General features: G+C 50.2%; 1 protein-coding gene across 1 annotated transcript; it reads right to left on the bottom strand.

Moving 5' to 3' along the window:
• Nucleotides 1–2,898: 2,898 nt before the first annotated feature.
• Nucleotides 2,899–17,272, bottom strand: SALL1 (spalt like transcription factor 1). Its single transcript, XM_036275360.1, has 3 exons — nucleotides 17,197–17,272; nucleotides 4,803–8,227; nucleotides 2,899–3,738 (listed from the first exon to the last, which is right to left on the bottom strand). Exons 1-3 carry the CDS (start codon nucleotides 17,270–17,272, stop codon nucleotides 3,298–3,300), a joined length of 3,942 nt encoding a protein of 1,313 aa, XP_036131253.1. The 3' UTR covers nucleotides 2,899–3,297.
• Nucleotides 17,273–17,735: the final 463 nt, after the last annotated feature.

Below are 17,735 nucleotides of genomic sequence, written 5' to 3'. Positions count from 1 at the left end.
GAAAGAAAAGCCGCTAAAAACCCAGGAAGGGCCCTGGGGAGCTGCTAACGTTTGCAAATGTCTTGTGATGGGCACAAAGGGGTTTGTTACAGGATTCGCTGTCCTTCCCTGTATTTTTACAATTCATATTTTTAAAAAAAGGAACTGGGGGGAAATGTCACTAAAATGAGTATTTTTAGTTCAACAATTTTGTGAACTCAGCGATCATCATTCCAGGCGGCCAGAACCCAGGACACTCGGTTCTCGGTGGTTTCCAAACTACTTTGATGCACCTGAAGTTTCAGGAGAAGAGAAAGGGAGGTGAGGCCTGGGGGGAGCACGAGGAAGAGGAAGGGGGTGGTGCGTGAGCCTCAGCTGCCTGAAAAAACCCCTGTTGCTTTAGGAGAATAAACCCGTCCTCGAGCGGCTGAGCGAAAGGCCCGTGGCGGGGCGGGAGGCCGCAAGGCCCGGAGACTTTGCCGCTTGGGATGTGCACGGGGAGGGGAACTGGCAGGTGCCATCGATGGATCAGTAGAAGTCCGCTGGTCCTGGCTCCGCAGGGACAGAGGGCGAGAAGGAGCGGCGGGACAGACAGACCCTCACGCCCCTCCGACCTTTTCTAAGGGCTCCGGTGCCTCTGAGAGTCGTCTGAGCGCCCAGCTGCTTCGGCTCCTCGTAGCTCACGTTCAGAAAACACTAGAAGGAGGAGGTTGGTGGTCAGAGTGAAGAGAAGCCGGCCCGGCCCCTGTGCGGGACCGCCCGCCTCGCGGAAATGGTCCGCAGCCCTGGGTGGTGCGGGGCCGCGACCCAGCGCCCGCCAGCCTGCGGGAGCCCCGGAGGTGGGGACCGCGAGGCAGCCCCGGGAGGGGCGGGGCCGGGCGGCGGGGTCCAGCTGCTGGCCGTGCACTCGGGGTTGGCCGGCTGGGCCCCTGGAAAGGCAGCCGAGGAGCAGGGTGCACGGTGTCAGCTTGTTCCTGCAGCCCCCCTACCACCAGCAGGCCCCACGCAGGCCGGGGCACCCAGTCCACGTTGCGCCCGGCTACGGGAAGGGGCTGAATGCTTACTTCAAAACGAACATGCCCCCCGTAGGCCAGCTTAGAACAAGAGCTCCTGGCCAGAATTCCGGCCTCCTCTCCTGCTGTCCACACTTGAGGCAAGGGGCATATGGCCAGGCTGGAGCCCGAGTAGAGAGCAGTAGTCACCCCTTAAATGTTGGCGTGCTGCCCCGTCCTGGCGCACACCCCCGTCCCTGCCCTCTCCTGGTGTAAGGGCTCCAGCCCCAGTACTGCCCAGTGTCGACGCCCAAATTCCAGAAGGCCGGGCCTCGCCCCCTGTGGCCTGCCCCCATGGAAACTTCGACTGGAAGGGGGCCCAATGTTTCTCCCTTAAGTGGGCGCAGGGCCAGGGGCTGCCAGTGACTCCCCACCTTCCTGAAAGAAAAAGCTCGCGGACCCTTCTGGACAGCAACTTCCACCCGATCCGTGTGCTCACCCCCAATAAGTGCCCATAAAGCAGAAGGGGGAGAGGAGTCAGCTGGAATTTGAATGTTGAAATATTCAAGTCGACTCTACAGATCCTTCGTAATGGACTTTTCCTTTCGAAAATGCATGTTTCAATGCCTGAAAGACTAATTAAATAAAGCACATGTTGTTGACCTCTCTGGGCTGCAGCCGTTCCGAGTCAGATTATATAACCCGCTGCATCGGGATTCTGGAGCAACGCCGTCTCCGCGGCCTGAAAAAAAGCCACTGTGTCCAGGGCAGTGAATCCGGAACAGCTGAAATGGAGCTGGTCTGAATGGGTACAACGTCCTGTAGGGAGCCTGACCTGGCGGGCCAGACCTCCAGGAACAGCTCTGCATTCCCCACCACACCCCCCTTTTCCTTGGGTGGGGACCTGTGGGAAGAGTGGCCAAACAAGTAATAGTTATTGGGAAAAGATCAAGATCCTCGAAATAAAAAATAGAAAGAAAAGCCACAGGCCCATGCAAACCTGTTTCTGCCTTTTACAATTCCTCGCTCAGAGTGAGATACACACTCACATATACAATTTACTGGTGTCTGGGGAAAGGTTAAAATACGTTTCAGGGCCTGGCTAAATAGAAAATGCACTCTAAAAACACAGACACAGTATTTTGTTTTATCTGTTGCAAAAAAAAAATGTATTTGATTACTTGAGTAAAATTACAGTATCTCTGTTGTTAGTAAGTATTAAATGTTAAAGAAATTGGACCCCCCCCTTTCCTTTCAACTTTCCAAGAAAGTGCATGTAACAGTCCAATTTTTTTTCTTTCATACCTAATACAAAATAAACCAACACTATACCTGCTCTCTTGATCAAGAAGAAGCATTTGCTCTTGTAAGGAACATATGTACATTTTAATGAAAGTGATTTCTTACTGTATATACAAGAGCATCTACATTTTCTCCACCGAAGGTTGTTCAAGATGCTATACTTAGCAGCATTGTGAAATTCCAGCACACATTGCTATTGTGAATATACCTACAAGGCAAAATGTTACGTCTCAGTTTCCACTACCAAAACAACACTTGTATTTTCTCTAAAGAATTCTGCGTGCTTATTACTGTACAGAAACCTATGGACACGGAGGACGACTCAAGTAAAAAGCACAATACAAATAGCAGTTCAGAACGGAAATGGTTAAATCTACCAAAAAAGCAGGTTGAATTTTAGAACAAAAATTAAAAAAACAACAAAAACAGAACCAAACAAAAAAAACCAAAAAAAAAAAAAAAAAAACCAAGAAAACAAAAAACAAAAAAACCCAAACCTTTCAAAGAACCACACTGTTCAGTCTATACTTTTTAGTCCTTTCCTTAATTCTGTTTCGGAAGATTAGCCATTGTGTTTGCTGAGAAAAGGTTCCAGCAGGATCGAAGTGTACATTTATATACAGACTTTATTAGAGATCTAATGCATCACGGAGGCATTGCATCAACACCAGATTCATATTAAACTGGATATAGAAAATAAGTTAATGCCAGATTAAGACCGCCTAGCAGGGCAACTTGCAATCGCCATAAATGTTACAGCAAGTTTACAGCACTCTAGTCAATTAGTATTTAGTCCCAAATACAGAAGACCAAAGTTAACGCTTGCATTCGGTTTGCAAAGCAAGGTTATATCACTAATAAATAAGCTTTCTTAGAACTCTAGAAGTCGAACCAAGTACAAAAGAAAGTCTTCAGGATGTGGTAGTTCAGCGATCCGGGGAAAGCAGGAGGGACGAGGCGAGGGGGAGGAGACACCTGTGAGCCTCCAGCTGAACAGAATGCTGGGTCTCCAGCCAGAGCTGCCTTAACTGGTGACGACCTCCTTGCTGTCCTCCACGAAGCGGGTGAAACGGAAGCTGGTGGTGTTCTCGCTGCTGGCCATTTTCTCCAGCCCGGCCAGGGGCGCGCTCGGCTCCGAGTTCGGGAGCTTCTCCAGATTGCCCGTGAGCCCCCCGACGGGGGAGCTGCTCCCGCTGCCCAGGCTCCCGGGGATGGGAGGGATGCCACCGTTCTGAATGACAGAGATCTCGTTGGCCTTCATGGCCAGCCCGTTGGAGAGCGCCGCAGCGTACTGATTCCAGAAACTGGAAGGATCCCCGCTTCCTGACCTGGCCGCCAAATCCTTCTGGAACATTTCTGGGAACTTGACGGGATTGCCTCCTAGAAATGTCATGGGGCCGTCTACGGAGAGCCGCCGGCCCCGCCGCGCGGGGGTGCTGTTCCACATGTGGGTCCCCATGTGTACCTGGGGGGGCGGGGAGGAGAGAGGAAGGGAGAGGCTTAATAGTTGAATGTTTCAGCTCATACCCCAACAACACTCAGCAACGCAAGTGGCCTGAATGTCTATTCTCATTACGTGCCAGACAGTGGAAACAGTAACGGGCCGTCCACTCGGAAGACTGGCCATAACCTGTTTGCTCCCTGCAGCCTCGGCTGTCTTATTTACTCCTGTTTTTATTACCCCATTTAGCGTATAATGGCCTCAGGTGAGCCTGACGGTCACAGATAGCGCCTCTCAGGGTTAAATCGCTGTGTCCGCTCTCACTGCAATAGTAAGGATTGCATCTGACACCCTGTACCCTGTAAACGCCCCTTTCGGCTAGGAAGAAAGTGCCCCTTGCCGACTGCCCGTCCGAGGGCCCGCATACGGACAGAAAGCCAGCGATTATTCATCTGCATTACTGGCAGCAATCTCTAGAGAAATGCTCTGTCAACAGAAAAATGTACACAGTAAGAGCGCTCAACTGTTGCTCTAGAACTTAAGCATATTTGCTTTATTTCCAACACATATCAGTAGGAAGTGTTGTCTGATCAATTATCATAATACCCATTAGCAGAGGAGTGACGTTCTTGTTTTTAGAAAAACAAACCACGCTGGCCTGCATAGTTATGGAAGGAGATGCAGAGGCCGGGGAGAGCTGTAATTATTAAGTGATCCGGGCAGCACACAGGCCACATGGAGGCTTTATTCAATACCCATGGCAACGCCGGGCTGTCTTCCCTGGAAGGTGAAGCAATTCATTTGGTGCACTTAGCAAGGCAACAGACACAGGCCGCTGTTTCACTTAGGTACCAAATCACTCGATGCACGCTGACCTTCAGCCAGCTGCAGCCTGGTCAAGTCCCTGCCATGAGCACAACCCACACAGGCGTGGATTCACCAGTCTGCCAAGTGCAGGGGGTTCCCCGGAGAGCACGGTCTCCCGGGGTCTCTGGGCTGCTGACTCTGGGACCATGCATTACAGACACTGAAGGGCCACCAGAGAGAGGGCTGATGGGTGGCTGGGGAGGTACAGACGGGCCAGGTACCTTAAGATTGCCTTTTGTCGTGAAAGCTCGTCCGCAGATGGTGCAAGCAAAGGGCTTCTCTCCAGTGTGCGTCCGCTCGTGGATCTGCAGGGCACTGGAGGAGGAGAAGGTTTTGCCGCAGGTGTTGCAGTAGTGCTGTTTGGGGGTTCTCCTGGGCAGAGCCGGCAGCAGCACCGGGGACGTGGCGGACGCCGACAGAGGCCCAGGAGGAATGTGGCCGGTGGAGGTGTCCTTACTGTCCTGAGGAGTGACATGCACGAAGCCGTTGACCTCTGTTTTGATGAGAGATGACAAGGAGTTGGCGGGAGTCGCCGCCGAGTTCTGATTGGGGCCGAGGTTGGAACTGGGCTCGAAGAGCTGGGACGGGAGGTCCCGCATCTGATGTGTCAACATGTGCTGCTTCAAGTTGCCCTTTGTGGAAAAGCCACGGCTGCAGACTGTGCAAATAAACGGTCTCTCTTTGGTATGACTTCTGTAGTGAATGTCCAAGGCACTCTGACAAGCAAATGTTTTGCCACAAATGTCACAAGCAGTGTTTTTAAATTTACCCCGGTCTCTGAAAGGGAAGAGGATCCCCAAAGAATCTTCTTTGATGATCTTCTCTGTGTGGCCGGACGTCAAATCCAAAGCCCCACCGTTCACCGGGGTGGGAGACAGACCGTTGGCAAACTCGCCCGGGACCACCCTCTGTGGCTTCTCCTCCACGCTGGGGGACTTGTGGAATTCCTGGGTGCTGTTGGACGGGGACAGAGCCTGCATGGAGGAGGTGGACTCTGAGACGGCCGGGCTGCCAGCACTCTGGCTCTCCATGTCACCGCCCACCGAGGACGAGTCGTTGGTCAGGACGTCCCCCTCGACGGACCCGTTCTCCACCGACTTCAGGCTGGCCTGCAGCTGCTCTGCCAGGCCAGCGCTGATCATCTTCATCTGATTCTCCAAAGCAGCGATGCTGGACACCTCTAGGGGCAGCGGCGAAGAGGACAGGCTGTCCTGGGACGCGTCCGCGGACCTGGGCGTGTCGGGGATGCTGCCCTCAGGACAGTCTTCCATGTTCTCGTCGGAGAAGTTGTCTAGGTCATCGAAATTCTTCTCGTCGAAGGAGCCCGTGTCCGACTCCATGGACTCCGGGTAGCCGTCGGGCAGCGGCGTGTTGGGGATCTGGCCGCCCATGTGCATGCGGATGTGCTGCTGCAGGACCACGGCGTTGGTGAACTTCTTCTGGCAGATGGGGCAGGAGTGCTGCACGCGCAGTGGGGGCATGGCGCGGTGCACGCTGTAGTGGGTCTTCAGGTTGCCCTTCGTGGTGAAGGCCCGGCCGCAGGTCTTACACTTGAAGGGCCGCTCCCCCGTGTGTGTGCGGTAGTGCATCTTCAGGGCGCTCTGGCAGCTGAGGACCCGGTGGCAGATGATGCACTCGTTGGGGTCGGCGGCCTTCTTGTCAATGTTCTCTACCAGCTGCTGAAGCTTGGACGTCTCTGACGCCTGAGCCGAGTCCAACAGGCCCCCGAAGGGAAACTTCGCTTTGAACTGCTCGGACATGAGCGGCAGCAAAGGGTTGGTGAAGGCGGTGGCACTGGCCGGGCCACAGTCCGTGGCCGGGGAGCTCAGGGCGCTGCTGCCCGCGGCCGGGGCGGGACCGGCAGCCACCAGGCTCTCTTCACTTCTGCCACCAGTGGGTGGCACCGCGGACCCCTCGGCATCCTCTGGGAGCCCACCCGGGTTTCTTGCGATGGGCTCGGGGGCCCCAGAGTCACTCTTGACAGAGCCCGGGGGGCTGGCGGTGGAAAGGCTGATGGGGATGGGGGCTGGCTCTTCGGTCTTGATGAAGGGCGTGAGGCTCGGGAGGGTGGGGGGCAGCGGCAGGCCGACCGAGGTGGTGAGAGTGGGCAGGACCGGTTTGGTGTCCAGCCAGCTGGTGACTGGCTTTTCGGGGGGGATAGACATGCCGTAGGGGATGCCGGTACTGGTGGGGATGTTGTCCAGATGCTCGGGCACCGGGTAGGGGTTCATCTGGATGTGAGGGTACTTCTCTTTGTGGCGCTGGAAGTGGACTTTGAGGTTGCCCTTGGTGGAGAACCTGTTCCCGCAGATGTTGCACTTGAAGGGCCTCTCCCCGGTGTGGGAGCGCAGGTGGATCTGCAAGGCACTGTCGCTCCCGAAGACCTTCGCGCAGAACCTGCACTTGTGTTTGAAGAACGCCTCGTCCGAGGCGCTCTTCGCCTCGAAGGCAGTGACATTTGGTGGCTTGCTTTTCCTTTGCTGGGCCAAGGCAGACAAGGAGTTTAAGTCCTCCGCGGTGGTTCCGATGTTAGGCAGAGGGCCGGGGAACACCGCGCTAGCAGGGGCCGGCTGAGGTAGAAGTGGGTTAGACGCAGGACTCAGTAAGCTGCTTATTGCGAAAGCTGGTGAGGACGATGCCGAGACCCCCGGGCTGCTGGCGTGGGAGGCGCCGGCGCTCGGGGCCGCCTTCTCCGAGGATGGGGTGGTGACTGCGGTGGCCAAGATGCTGCCGTGGGGAGAGGAGCCGCTGCTGGGCGGGGCGGCGGTGCTGCCAGCGCTGCCCTGAGGTAGCTGGACCGGGGGGAGCTGCTTCCCGCCGCCGATGCTGGCAGACTGGCTGGCCAGGCTCTGTGCTAATCCTGCGGCGGCTGCCAGCTGCTGAGACAAATGGGAACTCAGTGTGGACAAGGGGTTGGCAGATGTTCGTGAAGTCCCTTGAGAAGGACTAGAAGATGCTGGCAAGTCTGCGCTCTGAGAGGCCAACAGCAATATTTGGTGACGAATCTGCTCGATCAGTTGCAGCTGGTGGATCTGCTGCTGCTGCAGGGCCAGGAGCTGCTCCATGAGGGCGGGCACGGCCAGCTTGCCCCCCGCCGCCCCGCCGCCCCGCGCCTCCTGGGAGAACTGGGCCACCGCCACCTTGGTGCTCTGCAGGTTCTCGATGATCACGTTGCTGTTGATCACGGAGAAGTTGCCCAGTGTCGTCAGGTCCCCGAGCTGAGGTAGAGAGGTTGTGAGCGATGAGGTACCTGTGGAGGGGCCGCCCGTGCAGCTGGGGGTGGCGGCGGCCTGGCTGCCACTCAGGGTGCCGCCGCTGCCCTTGGTGGCCCCCGGGGCCTCCACCTCCATGGACTCGCCCCTGTCAAGCCCGTGGTGTTCGGGAAGCTCGCCGCAGTCTCCTCGATCTGTCTTGTCAACCGTGTCATTCATTTGTTCATCGGGGTTCTCCGGAGGGGGGCTGGGGGAGAAGGTTTCGGGTGGGGAGGCTGGGCTTTCATTGATGATTAAAACTAATTGATTTTTAGTACAGTTCTTCTTGTGGAGCAGGAGATCTGACAACTCAAAGAACTCGGCACAGCACCGGCCACAGACATGGGCATCCTTGCTCTTAGTGGTGCGACTGGGTTGTCCCTTCTCTGTGTTTCCTGCGAACATGAAAAGGTGCGGCGTTAGGTCAGACACCAGGACACAGTCACCTCGGACTTCACAAGCAAGACAGAGGTTGATCCATTGCTTTCTACCTGTGAAACTCAAAACCGTCGCCCCGGGAAACCAGTCAATATCACCTAAGGATGTTCATAATTACATTTTAAGGATGTTGGAGGAATTCCTATCCATCTGATATCTCAGAGCCATGGCCTTCAGATAACCCATCAAAACATAAAATACTATGAACTGAAGATATGGGTGCATAATGAAATTCCATAGCTAAATATTGATTTCCAATACTTTATTCACCTTATTGTCTCCTCATCCAGAGAGGGTCCAGCAACCATTCTGAGGACTCATTAGGCCCCCGAGTTTCTGTCAACCTTATTCATTTTCAACCGATTCAAAGATATCTGTGACAGTTTGTTCTGTCACTAAACTAATTTGCAGTCATTCAGGTTCCAATCAGTTGTTGACAAGGGGGGAAGAAAATGCGTATCACCAAGCTGAAGACTGACAACTTGGAAATCACCTCCCGCCCCTACCTAGAACCCGAGCTAAGTCAGATCTGTGACAAACACACTTCAGTGACATCATTAACAAATCCTCCACACGGATTCTCAAGACTCAGTTGAATACAAAAGAAAAAGCAACACACACACACACACACACACACACACACAACAAAGAGAAGCACAATAATCATAGCCCATTACAAGGCCCGCCTGGCATCTATATATCACCCTGTGGCATGTTTATTTTTAAAATTAAAGAATGCAACCCTGGCTACTACTCCACTAATCAAGGAATATATATCACAAGGCTCTAAATGGCAACATTACGCCTCTAAATATTTCATCAAAAGTGCTCTTTCTATCTATAAAGCTGGCATGAGATGTACATTTCTGATTAAACATCAGCTTAAAGAAAGATGTGCAGTTAAGGGGAAGTGAAGAAATCATTCTTGGTTTAGAGTTTGGAAATGCTTTGCCTTTCTCCTTGTCTGAATGCCTTTAAAAACAGTTTGCTCTTAACTGTTACCAATTGTTTAACAGATTGTCCTGGACCTTTCATTATAAAAAATCCCTTTATTTCATGTTTGTTTCCACTGGTTGCTCAGATTTCTTCTCACTAAGATCCATTTGTAAATTCAACATAAAAATCTCCAACTCCAAGCTCACATCCTATTCAAAGACAGGCTGGCGTCCCATTGTTTCCCAGCATGGGGAACACCAACTTCTGTTGTACGAATGGTGTGTGGTCATCTCCGAAGGCTGTGAAAAAAAAAAAAACTGTTTAATTCAAGGATTACCTCCCTGCATGCTTTTCTGCAGAACTGAGTCAGATAATAGTTAGTTTCCATGACTTCCAAATTGAATCTCCCAGAAAACTTGCGGGGGGGGGGGGGGAGGGGGGTGAGGGGGGGCAGACCTAATGGTGAATCTGAATAAATGCAAAATCAAAATGTTGCTTTTTTGCTAAACTTAGAGTCAAATCAAAAGAGCCAACCGTTTGCCTTTTTGTAGTGAGCATCAAAAAAATTAAAAATAAATAAATAAAAAAGGCTTGAATTGCTTGGCATTCCGGAAAATATAATTAATACCTAAATACTAACTTCTGAAAATTCCTCAAGTCTATTTGCCTTAAGTGATGCGAAGTTGATTAGAAGCCCTGGTCAAGTATACCAAATGTATGCACACTTTATTCACTGCGAGTGTTATTTGAGTAGCTAAGTTGTACTTAACAAGCTTGCTTTCCTAATACCCATCTTTTAATCTCCATGAGGGTAGGATGCAAAATGCATTAACAATACCAAACAAATCTTAGTGGTAGCAGAGAATACCAATAATAGTTCTGTTTTAATTTAATGTCTAATCATTCTAATTGGCACAGGATTCCTGTGCACATCCGAGGTGCTGTTTGAAGCAGTTTCTGTCTCTCTCCCTGCCTTAAAATAATATAAACAAAATATTAAACGAAATTTGCTAAAGTTATGTTGCTTCACTTGGGACAAAAATAATGTGACAAAAATTCTGTTTAAAGCTTCGTATTTTGACAACCAATTTTAAATGATGCATCCATTTCGGATGCTTATTTTAAACGAGGAAAAGCAATTCCTAATATATTCAACAGAAATGTTATTTCTTTCTCTTTGCACATTTCCATATGTAATGGTTATGTTTCCATCTACTTTTACAGCCAATTATGAAGGAACAAAAGCTATTCTGTTTGTTCACACATTTTCAACAAAATGCATTAAAACTATTATGTCAGCATGTTCTATTAAGCTCTGCATTCAGTGGAAAATACTTTTCAACCAGCTCACATTTATCAAAACATAAAGCCACTTTAAAACACAGTTTTGCTTGGTCAGCTGGGCTTAGACAAATAATGACAGATTCAGAACTAAATAACTAGCAAGGGAAATCAGAAAACTGACTTCATCAATTGTACACATTACAATGTAGTTGCTTCAAATATTTAGCACATCTGTGCTCACGATTAAAGGGCATTTTAATTCTTTGTAACTTGCAAACATCTGATATTCTCATAATATAGAGAGAAAATAAAAAAAAGGTTACTTTACAGGATTTAGCTGATTATTACTTACTTTCCTGTGCTCGAGTTCTACATTTGTGTGGCTTCGAGACTCACTCGAGAATGTGAAGTTTTCAATCTGAACGTTTTTCTATCTAGGATAGTGCTAACTGGACGGAAACATCGATGCTTAGAATAAAGGCCTGCTTGCTCCTCCAAGGAAGAGGCTGTTCAGGAGCTGCCCATACTTTAGCTTAGATTTTCACAACATTTTAATAAGCTGACATCTGATCTCACTGTGGAGTCAACTAATTTAATTTTCTGATGTTTGTGAACACTGAAAAAAAAAATTCCTGGTATCTATTTTGATTTATTTCAAAAGCAGGTGTCGCTACATTGTAATAGTTCTTAACTTTCAATCTATCTGCATTCTGAACAGAATTCCAATGAAACAGCTTTAAAAAAAAAGATAAAACATGAGGACTAGTTTGAATCTTTAACTACTAAAGGGAATATTTTAAGCCGCAATAAAATACACACACACACACACACACACACACAAACTAACATGTTCTAATTCATTTTTCTGACTGTCTGCTACCTTGTATCTCTCTGAATAATCTGTTACACAGGGTTGCAACTGGTGACCCCATTATAGTAAATACAGTTGCCTTATTCCTTGTGCTATGGTGAAAATAACATGCCAGTTCCTTTTCTGTGGAATTTGCATGCAAATTAATGTAATTTTGTAATCCTGGTCAGATAAGAAGATTTAAGAAGTAGTGGTTTTTTAAAAGTATGGACACACAAAAAGATATTTAGAATTTTCTGGGTTTTTTGGAGGAGTGTGAGGGGGAGATGATATTACAGCTTCATCCAATTTATACTAAACTCCCAAATGTTTTAGTTCTTGTTATACTATTTAGGTACTTGATGCCCAATTCAAATGAGTCAGTTTTTTCAGCATCTGAACCAAACATTGCAGTATAGGAGGCAGAAATTGAAGTGTTCCAGAATATCTGTCTACTGAGAAAACAAAAATAAAACTGTGCCCCACACAGAAAGGTTTAGCCAGCCAGGGGGGAAAAAAAGCCAACCAAAACAAAACAACACTCCACATTTGGTTTTCCTTTCTGGACCCCTCAGAAAGAGCCCCCCTCCACTTCCCCTCGCCCTAAGATCACATTCACAGTTTGAAAAGAACTTCTCGTGACTGTGATTTTGGAGCCTGTAATTTTAACAGGCTCTTCCTTTTTCGTGGGCCAATGGAGAAAGGCTTCACAAACATTTTTGACTGATTGATCTTTTTTTTTTCTATTATTATTATTTTTTGTTTATTTTTGGCACAGTCCCGGGAAAAGCCTGAACCTGAGTGTCCAGCTTACAATTCCCAAGAAATTTTAAACACGACCACATATGCTGTGTATATTTTTGGTCCCTCTTCAGTTTCCTCTATGTGATATGCAACCAAATGACAAATTTCCTGACACTTTCCAAGTTTCCTCCGTGTTCTGACCGAACCACTGCCTTCTCGCGTGGAAAATACAAGTGAAATCTTTGGGGAAAAGAAACAACAAGACGCCACTTTTAAAACAGGAATTCAAGCCCACCTAATATACACAAGGGATGAAAAGGGAAAAATGTCTTCCCTTTGGATGAAGCAAACTGAACACTAGATGGGGTTCCACATGCAAGGGTTTGTTCAAAAACTTCTTTGTGGCTTTGCTATCCCAGTGACGCGTAAAAGAGAGACTCCTTAAGGCGAGATCTAAACTTGGACTACGTAAACATTGGCAAAGGCACAAGAAACTAAATCCCTGTTGTTTGAGGGTAAAACTGAGCTATGGGAACTACCTGTCAATCTTCCCCTCTGGGGGTCTGGCATCTGAGGGTGATGGGGAATAAGGTTAGGAAAAGAAGCCAAGCTGATAAGGTGAAACGAAAATAAACGACTAACTTCCTGCTAAGTGACTAGCGAGGCTCAATTTGGGGGTCACTGGGAAGATACTGAAGGACATATTATGATCTGGACCTCGTCACCTTTGCATGGGAGGGGGCTAGCAAAGGTTAAAACAGCCTGACACATCTAGGTTTTCTAAAAGCCCACAGACTTTGTTCTTTTGTGGGGGAGGGGTACTGGTGTTTAGGATAATTTACCATCTCCTCCACCAAATCACTCCAGTTTGGGTAATCTAAGAATATTTCAGAAAACATGGCTAGCTACATCAGGACATGGCTTAGAAAAAACAAATTAGCACTGCAGGAAGAATTTGGTTCTGGTTACCACAGAGAGCTTGGCTTCTACCAATTTCAAAAAACTTCTACCAATTTCTTCCCCAGGTTCCCAGGAAGATTTCCACATTAAGAAACAAAACAAACAAACACCCTCCCCACCACCGTAGGTTTCTGCCCTTCAGAGGACTGTTGATAGAGACAACCGTGTACCTGCAAACACAGAAAGAAATGAAGTCAAGTTCCCCCAAGAATGACCTATAAACTGGCCTATAAACTATAAGAGGAACTTGATATAAAATAAAGCCCCAAACATTCAGTATCACAAATTTGCTTTCACACACACTCTCCTTTGCGGGTGTGGTTGTCTTTAAAATTTTAGGGAGTCTCTGCAGGCCCCCCAGAAGCAAATCTCCCCAAACTGTTTGCATTTTCTCATCCAGAATCTCCCATTGTGCCCCAAACTTAAAAAAAGGCCTGATTACATATAAATTCTTTGCAACTGCCTTATCTCGCAGGTGTCGGTTTTTCAAAAAACAAACAAACAACCCCCCCCCCAAAAAAAACCCACACCAATTCATTATAGTTCTTTCTAATCTTTTGGGCCCAGAAATCAATGTGTAACCATTAAGCTGCTCACGGTGAGGAAATTACTTTGGTAAATAATAGAATTTCATTATGAATATAAATAAGTGGAATTTTTATGATACTTTACATGACAGTCAATGTTTTATCTGCAGTTTATCATGGTTTTATCTTTCTCCCAATGTTATCTTTTCCTTGAAAAAGAAAACACATGCAAAAAAACGCCCCCAAAACTAAGCACCAAAATTCTTTCTTAATAAATGAATGGCGAGTGAATGGCCCATCCACATAGTAACAGGAATCTTAAAAACACCACCCAAGGAAGAATAACCCAACACACACGACATCTAAATTTCTAGTGAGAACCCACACACAAAATCCTTAGATTCGAATATTCCCTTTCCTCAGACCTATGTATCTCGGTAAACACTTTTTCCAATGCAGTTGGTTGTCTTTCTACAAGTAATTTAAGACTTGTTGAATATCACTTAAGAGGCAAGTCATATTTGCCATAATCTTGGTTTCATAAGAAACAGAAAAATTCCCAGGTTTATCTCAGGGTGTTTCTGGTATTTCAGCCTCACTAAAGTAGAATTAAAATGTGAACACTGTAAGACTGACCAAATAATCTTGTTTTCTTGAACTTGTTCCAATGAAGTTATCGGTGCGGCTGTCCAGCATGGCTTGGGGTTTCTTTGTACGCGCGCACACGCAAACACACACACGCGTGGCACACACAGCAGCAGCCCTGGCTGCCCACAGCCCGGGGAATTGCTTGTTACTGTAAGTGGGCTCCACCAACTTTTCTGGGTTCCACTCTGGGCAGAAGTCATCCAGTCTGAGGCACCAGCGTATGGCCAGAGCACAGAGTAGCTTGAGCTTGGTATGTTCCATATTTCATTTGCCACAGTTTAAGACCATTTCAAGGTAGAAGAAAAAGGAACCACGTTATTTGAGTAAGGGTTTGTCTTCTGAAAATGTAACAGCCTTGTATGTATGTGAAAAACTAGAACCCCTACCCAGAAAAACCACCACTGCTTGGAGCGCATGTTGTGTGTGCGGATAAAAACCGAGGTGGCCAAATCCACTGCAGGGAAGGTGGGGACTTTTTACAGGTAACTTTCAAATATGTCACAAACTCTCCGTTCCATTTATCTCACCACTGTTCCCAAATAAAAAGAGCTGGAGTGTGTAAGGCCCTCCTGTAAGTCAGACCTTGAGGAGGATTAGTTGTGTACTAATATTATTACCACATACTAAATCCTGTAACCCTATTACAAAATCTACCCTCTGGGCAGCTTCTCCCAAACTTATTGTTCAACCATGTGAAAACAGTCATAACCTAAAACCATTTACTACCCAAGAAAAAGAGGGGGTGGGGAGAGGTGAGAAAGGGACTGGGAGGGGGGGAATGTTTCCTACCGGGCCCCTCAGTTTACTGCTTCTCAGGACAATGAACCAGCTTTTGGGAAGAGGGGGAAAAAAAAGAAAGAGAAAGGAAGGAAGGAAGAAAAAGAAAGAGAAATAAGAAAGGAAACTTGATTCAGTTCCTTAGCTTACCTCAAAGCTCAAATAAACTAAACAAAAGTCCTAATAAATAATAATGGGAAGAGGCGGTGAAGCCCTTTCCGCCATCGCTTCATGGGAGCCCTAACTATTAAAAATGCAGGGTTCCGAAGGCGCAGGAGAAAGGCGGCGGTCAGGCCGGCATCCCTGCTCCGCGAGGCCAGAGTGCCATTTTTTTTTGGAAAATGTATAAAACCTGCACAAATTTACAAACAAGCCTAAACGCTCTTTCTTGTCCGCCGGTTTGCTAGGTGTTCCCCGCACACGCCGTTGACTTGAGCAGCAGTGCCGGTGCGGAGGGTCTCACCAGAAACTTCACGCAAGAGGAGTGTCGGGGCTGAGACAGAGAAACCAGCTGAGAAAACCCGAAAAAATGTTCGCAGCTGCTGCAGCGGCCTGGGGTCATTTCACCTCGATTTACCTCGGGGAGTCGGCTTCACCGGGGGTGGAAAGGGGTTCAGGGACTCTTCTCGGGGGACTGAGAAACCCCAGAAACTGTGTAAGACTTGACGCTTGAAAAAGTACTGGGGTAAAGGGACAAATATAATAAATAATTTTCTTGATCGGTCTCGGTGCTCCCAGTTTCTTCAGGGGTCCCCACGCCAGGGGTTCTCTCTCCCGACTGCCTGCGGGGGTGAAGGGAGCGGGAGTCCCCTGGCTTCTCGGCGCGCGGGTCCCTGCGCCCCAGCTCTAAGAAGCAGGCCTCTGGGGAAGGACCCGGGAGCATGGGGCCGGGCGGCCCAGAGTTTGGTGGGCAGAGGTGCCGATCTAAGGGCAGCTTCTGAGCCCTGTCGGGGTCAAGCTCCCTCCTGCATACCACAAAATGCCGCCAGGACGTGAGCATCCTGAGACACCCGGAGCCCCGGAGCCCGCCCAGGGCTGCCCCTAGTCCACAACGTGCCGGGAGCTGAGCCCGGGCGCCGCTCCACAGCCTCCGGCGCGCGGCCTGGGAGCTCGGAGGCCCCTAAAGTGAAACACCTTCAGGGACAAGAAGCGACTCGAGGTGTCTTCTGTCCGTACCCCCAATTACCTGCCCGATCTTTCTCACTCTGGGCCGTGGCTCCCTTACTCAAACTTTGTCCTGGACTTGTTCATTCCCTCCGGGACCCCGCAGCTGTCGCCTCCATTGGAGAAGGTAAATGCCTCAGTTTCAGGGAGACTGTCCTCTGGCTAGAGAGCCCTCCCCCCCGCCCTGGAAAACAACCACTGAGTCTCCTGGAAGAACGGGGTACTACGATCCTTGGGGGGCACACACCGAATCGAAAGATTTCTTGGGGCGGGAGTGATGTGTTGGGAGAAAAGACGCGAGAATAAACTTGTGCAGGCGAACCCTCTCCCTGTCCGCCTGCACTATCTCGGGAGCGACCGGCAGCAAAGAGCCCTCTTCACCCGGCCGCGACCCCAGCGAGTCCGGCACGGGCGCCCCGACACGGGTCCCCATCTTCTTGCAGCTCTGAACCCCCAAAGGAACCCCATTAGGTGGCGCAGGCCCAGGTGGAGTGTGAGGGGTGGCGCGGGAAGCTCCCCAGCTCGGAGTTCAGCGCGGAGCACGGAGTCAACTTTCTTCCCGCCGGCAGCAGGGCCGGGCGGCGGAGGCCTGGCCGGGGGCCCCGGGCGCCGCGCGGGAAGCACAGAGCCCCGCACGAACGGTACGGAGGGCCTCTGCCCATCCCCGCGCCCCGCCGGAGCTCCGGACCCCGGCCGCCACTGCGCGGGTCCGGGTTCCGCGCCCCGGAAAAGCCGGGACGGAGGAGCAAGGCCGGCGTGCCCTCTCCTCCCCCAGGAGGACCCAACACTCCGGAAAGACCGTGCCGGAGAAGTGTTTGCTCTCCCCGGGGCGGCGGGAAGCCCAGTGAAGGCAAATTGAAAATTAAAAAGAAAAAAAGAGAAGCTCCGAGTGGCCCAGGCAAGGGAGCCGCGGCGGCAGTGGCGGTGGCGGGGCGATGGGCGCGGGGCCCGCCGCGTGTGCGTGGATCCTGGTGTGCGTGAGTGTGAGTGCGTGTGTGCGCGTGTGTGTGTCCACGGCGCGGGCCGGAGCACTCACCATCTCGCCGGGGGAGCGAGGCCACTTCGGGGTCGGATTGGAAATGTTGAGGCTTCGCTTGCTTCCTCCGCGACATGCTGGCTCAAACATCAGCTGGGGCAGAATAAAAAATTACTAAAAAAAAATCTTCTCAAAATTACGGAAATCGAGCCGCGGCGGCGGCGGCGGCTCCCCCCGCCCGCCGGCCCGCCCGCCCCCTCCCCGGCTCCCCGGCCCCGGGCGCAGCGCGCATGTGTCCTGCTATAATTATGATTATCAATAATGCATTGCGATTAATCATAGAAGGGCTCTTTGAAAGGCGATTGGCACCGGGCCAGCGCTATTCAAACCCGCTCGCCTTAATCAATTAGTTCGTGATTTGCTGCAGACCCCTGTCTCTCCGCGCGCTGGCCCAATAAGCCGGCCGCAGGGCTGGCTCTGCGCGCCGCGCCGCCCGACACTCGGTTAACCCTCTTCGCGACCGCCGGGGACTCCGCGGCCGGGCCACCGGGGGCCGGCCTCCTCGCCTCGCCTCTGCGCCCTGGGCGCCCTGGCCCGCG

Source organism: Molossus molossus, unplaced genomic scaffold (genome assembly GCF_014108415.1).
Source record: "Molossus molossus isolate mMolMol1 unplaced genomic scaffold, mMolMol1.p scaffold_m16_p_21, whole genome shotgun sequence".
In the NCBI taxonomy this organism is placed as follows: Eukaryota; Metazoa; Chordata; class Mammalia; order Chiroptera; family Molossidae; genus Molossus; species Molossus molossus.
This window is presented reverse-complemented; position numbering and strand designations above follow the sequence as displayed.

Excerpts from the sequence above, each read along its gene's own strand:
- SALL1 (XM_036275360.1), bottom strand. The coding sequence starts at position 17,272 with ATGTCGCGGAGGAAGCAAGCGAAGCCTCAACATTTCCAATCCGACCCC. Across the intron at positions 8,228-17,196 it reads CTCGCTCCCCCGGCGAGATG|GAAACACAGAGAAGGGACAA; the intron begins GTGAGTGCTCCG and ends TCATGTTCGCAG. Across the intron at positions 3,739-4,802 it reads CGACAAAAGGCAATCTTAAG|GTACACATGGGGACCCACAT; the intron begins GTACCTGGCCCG and ends CCGCCCCCCCAG.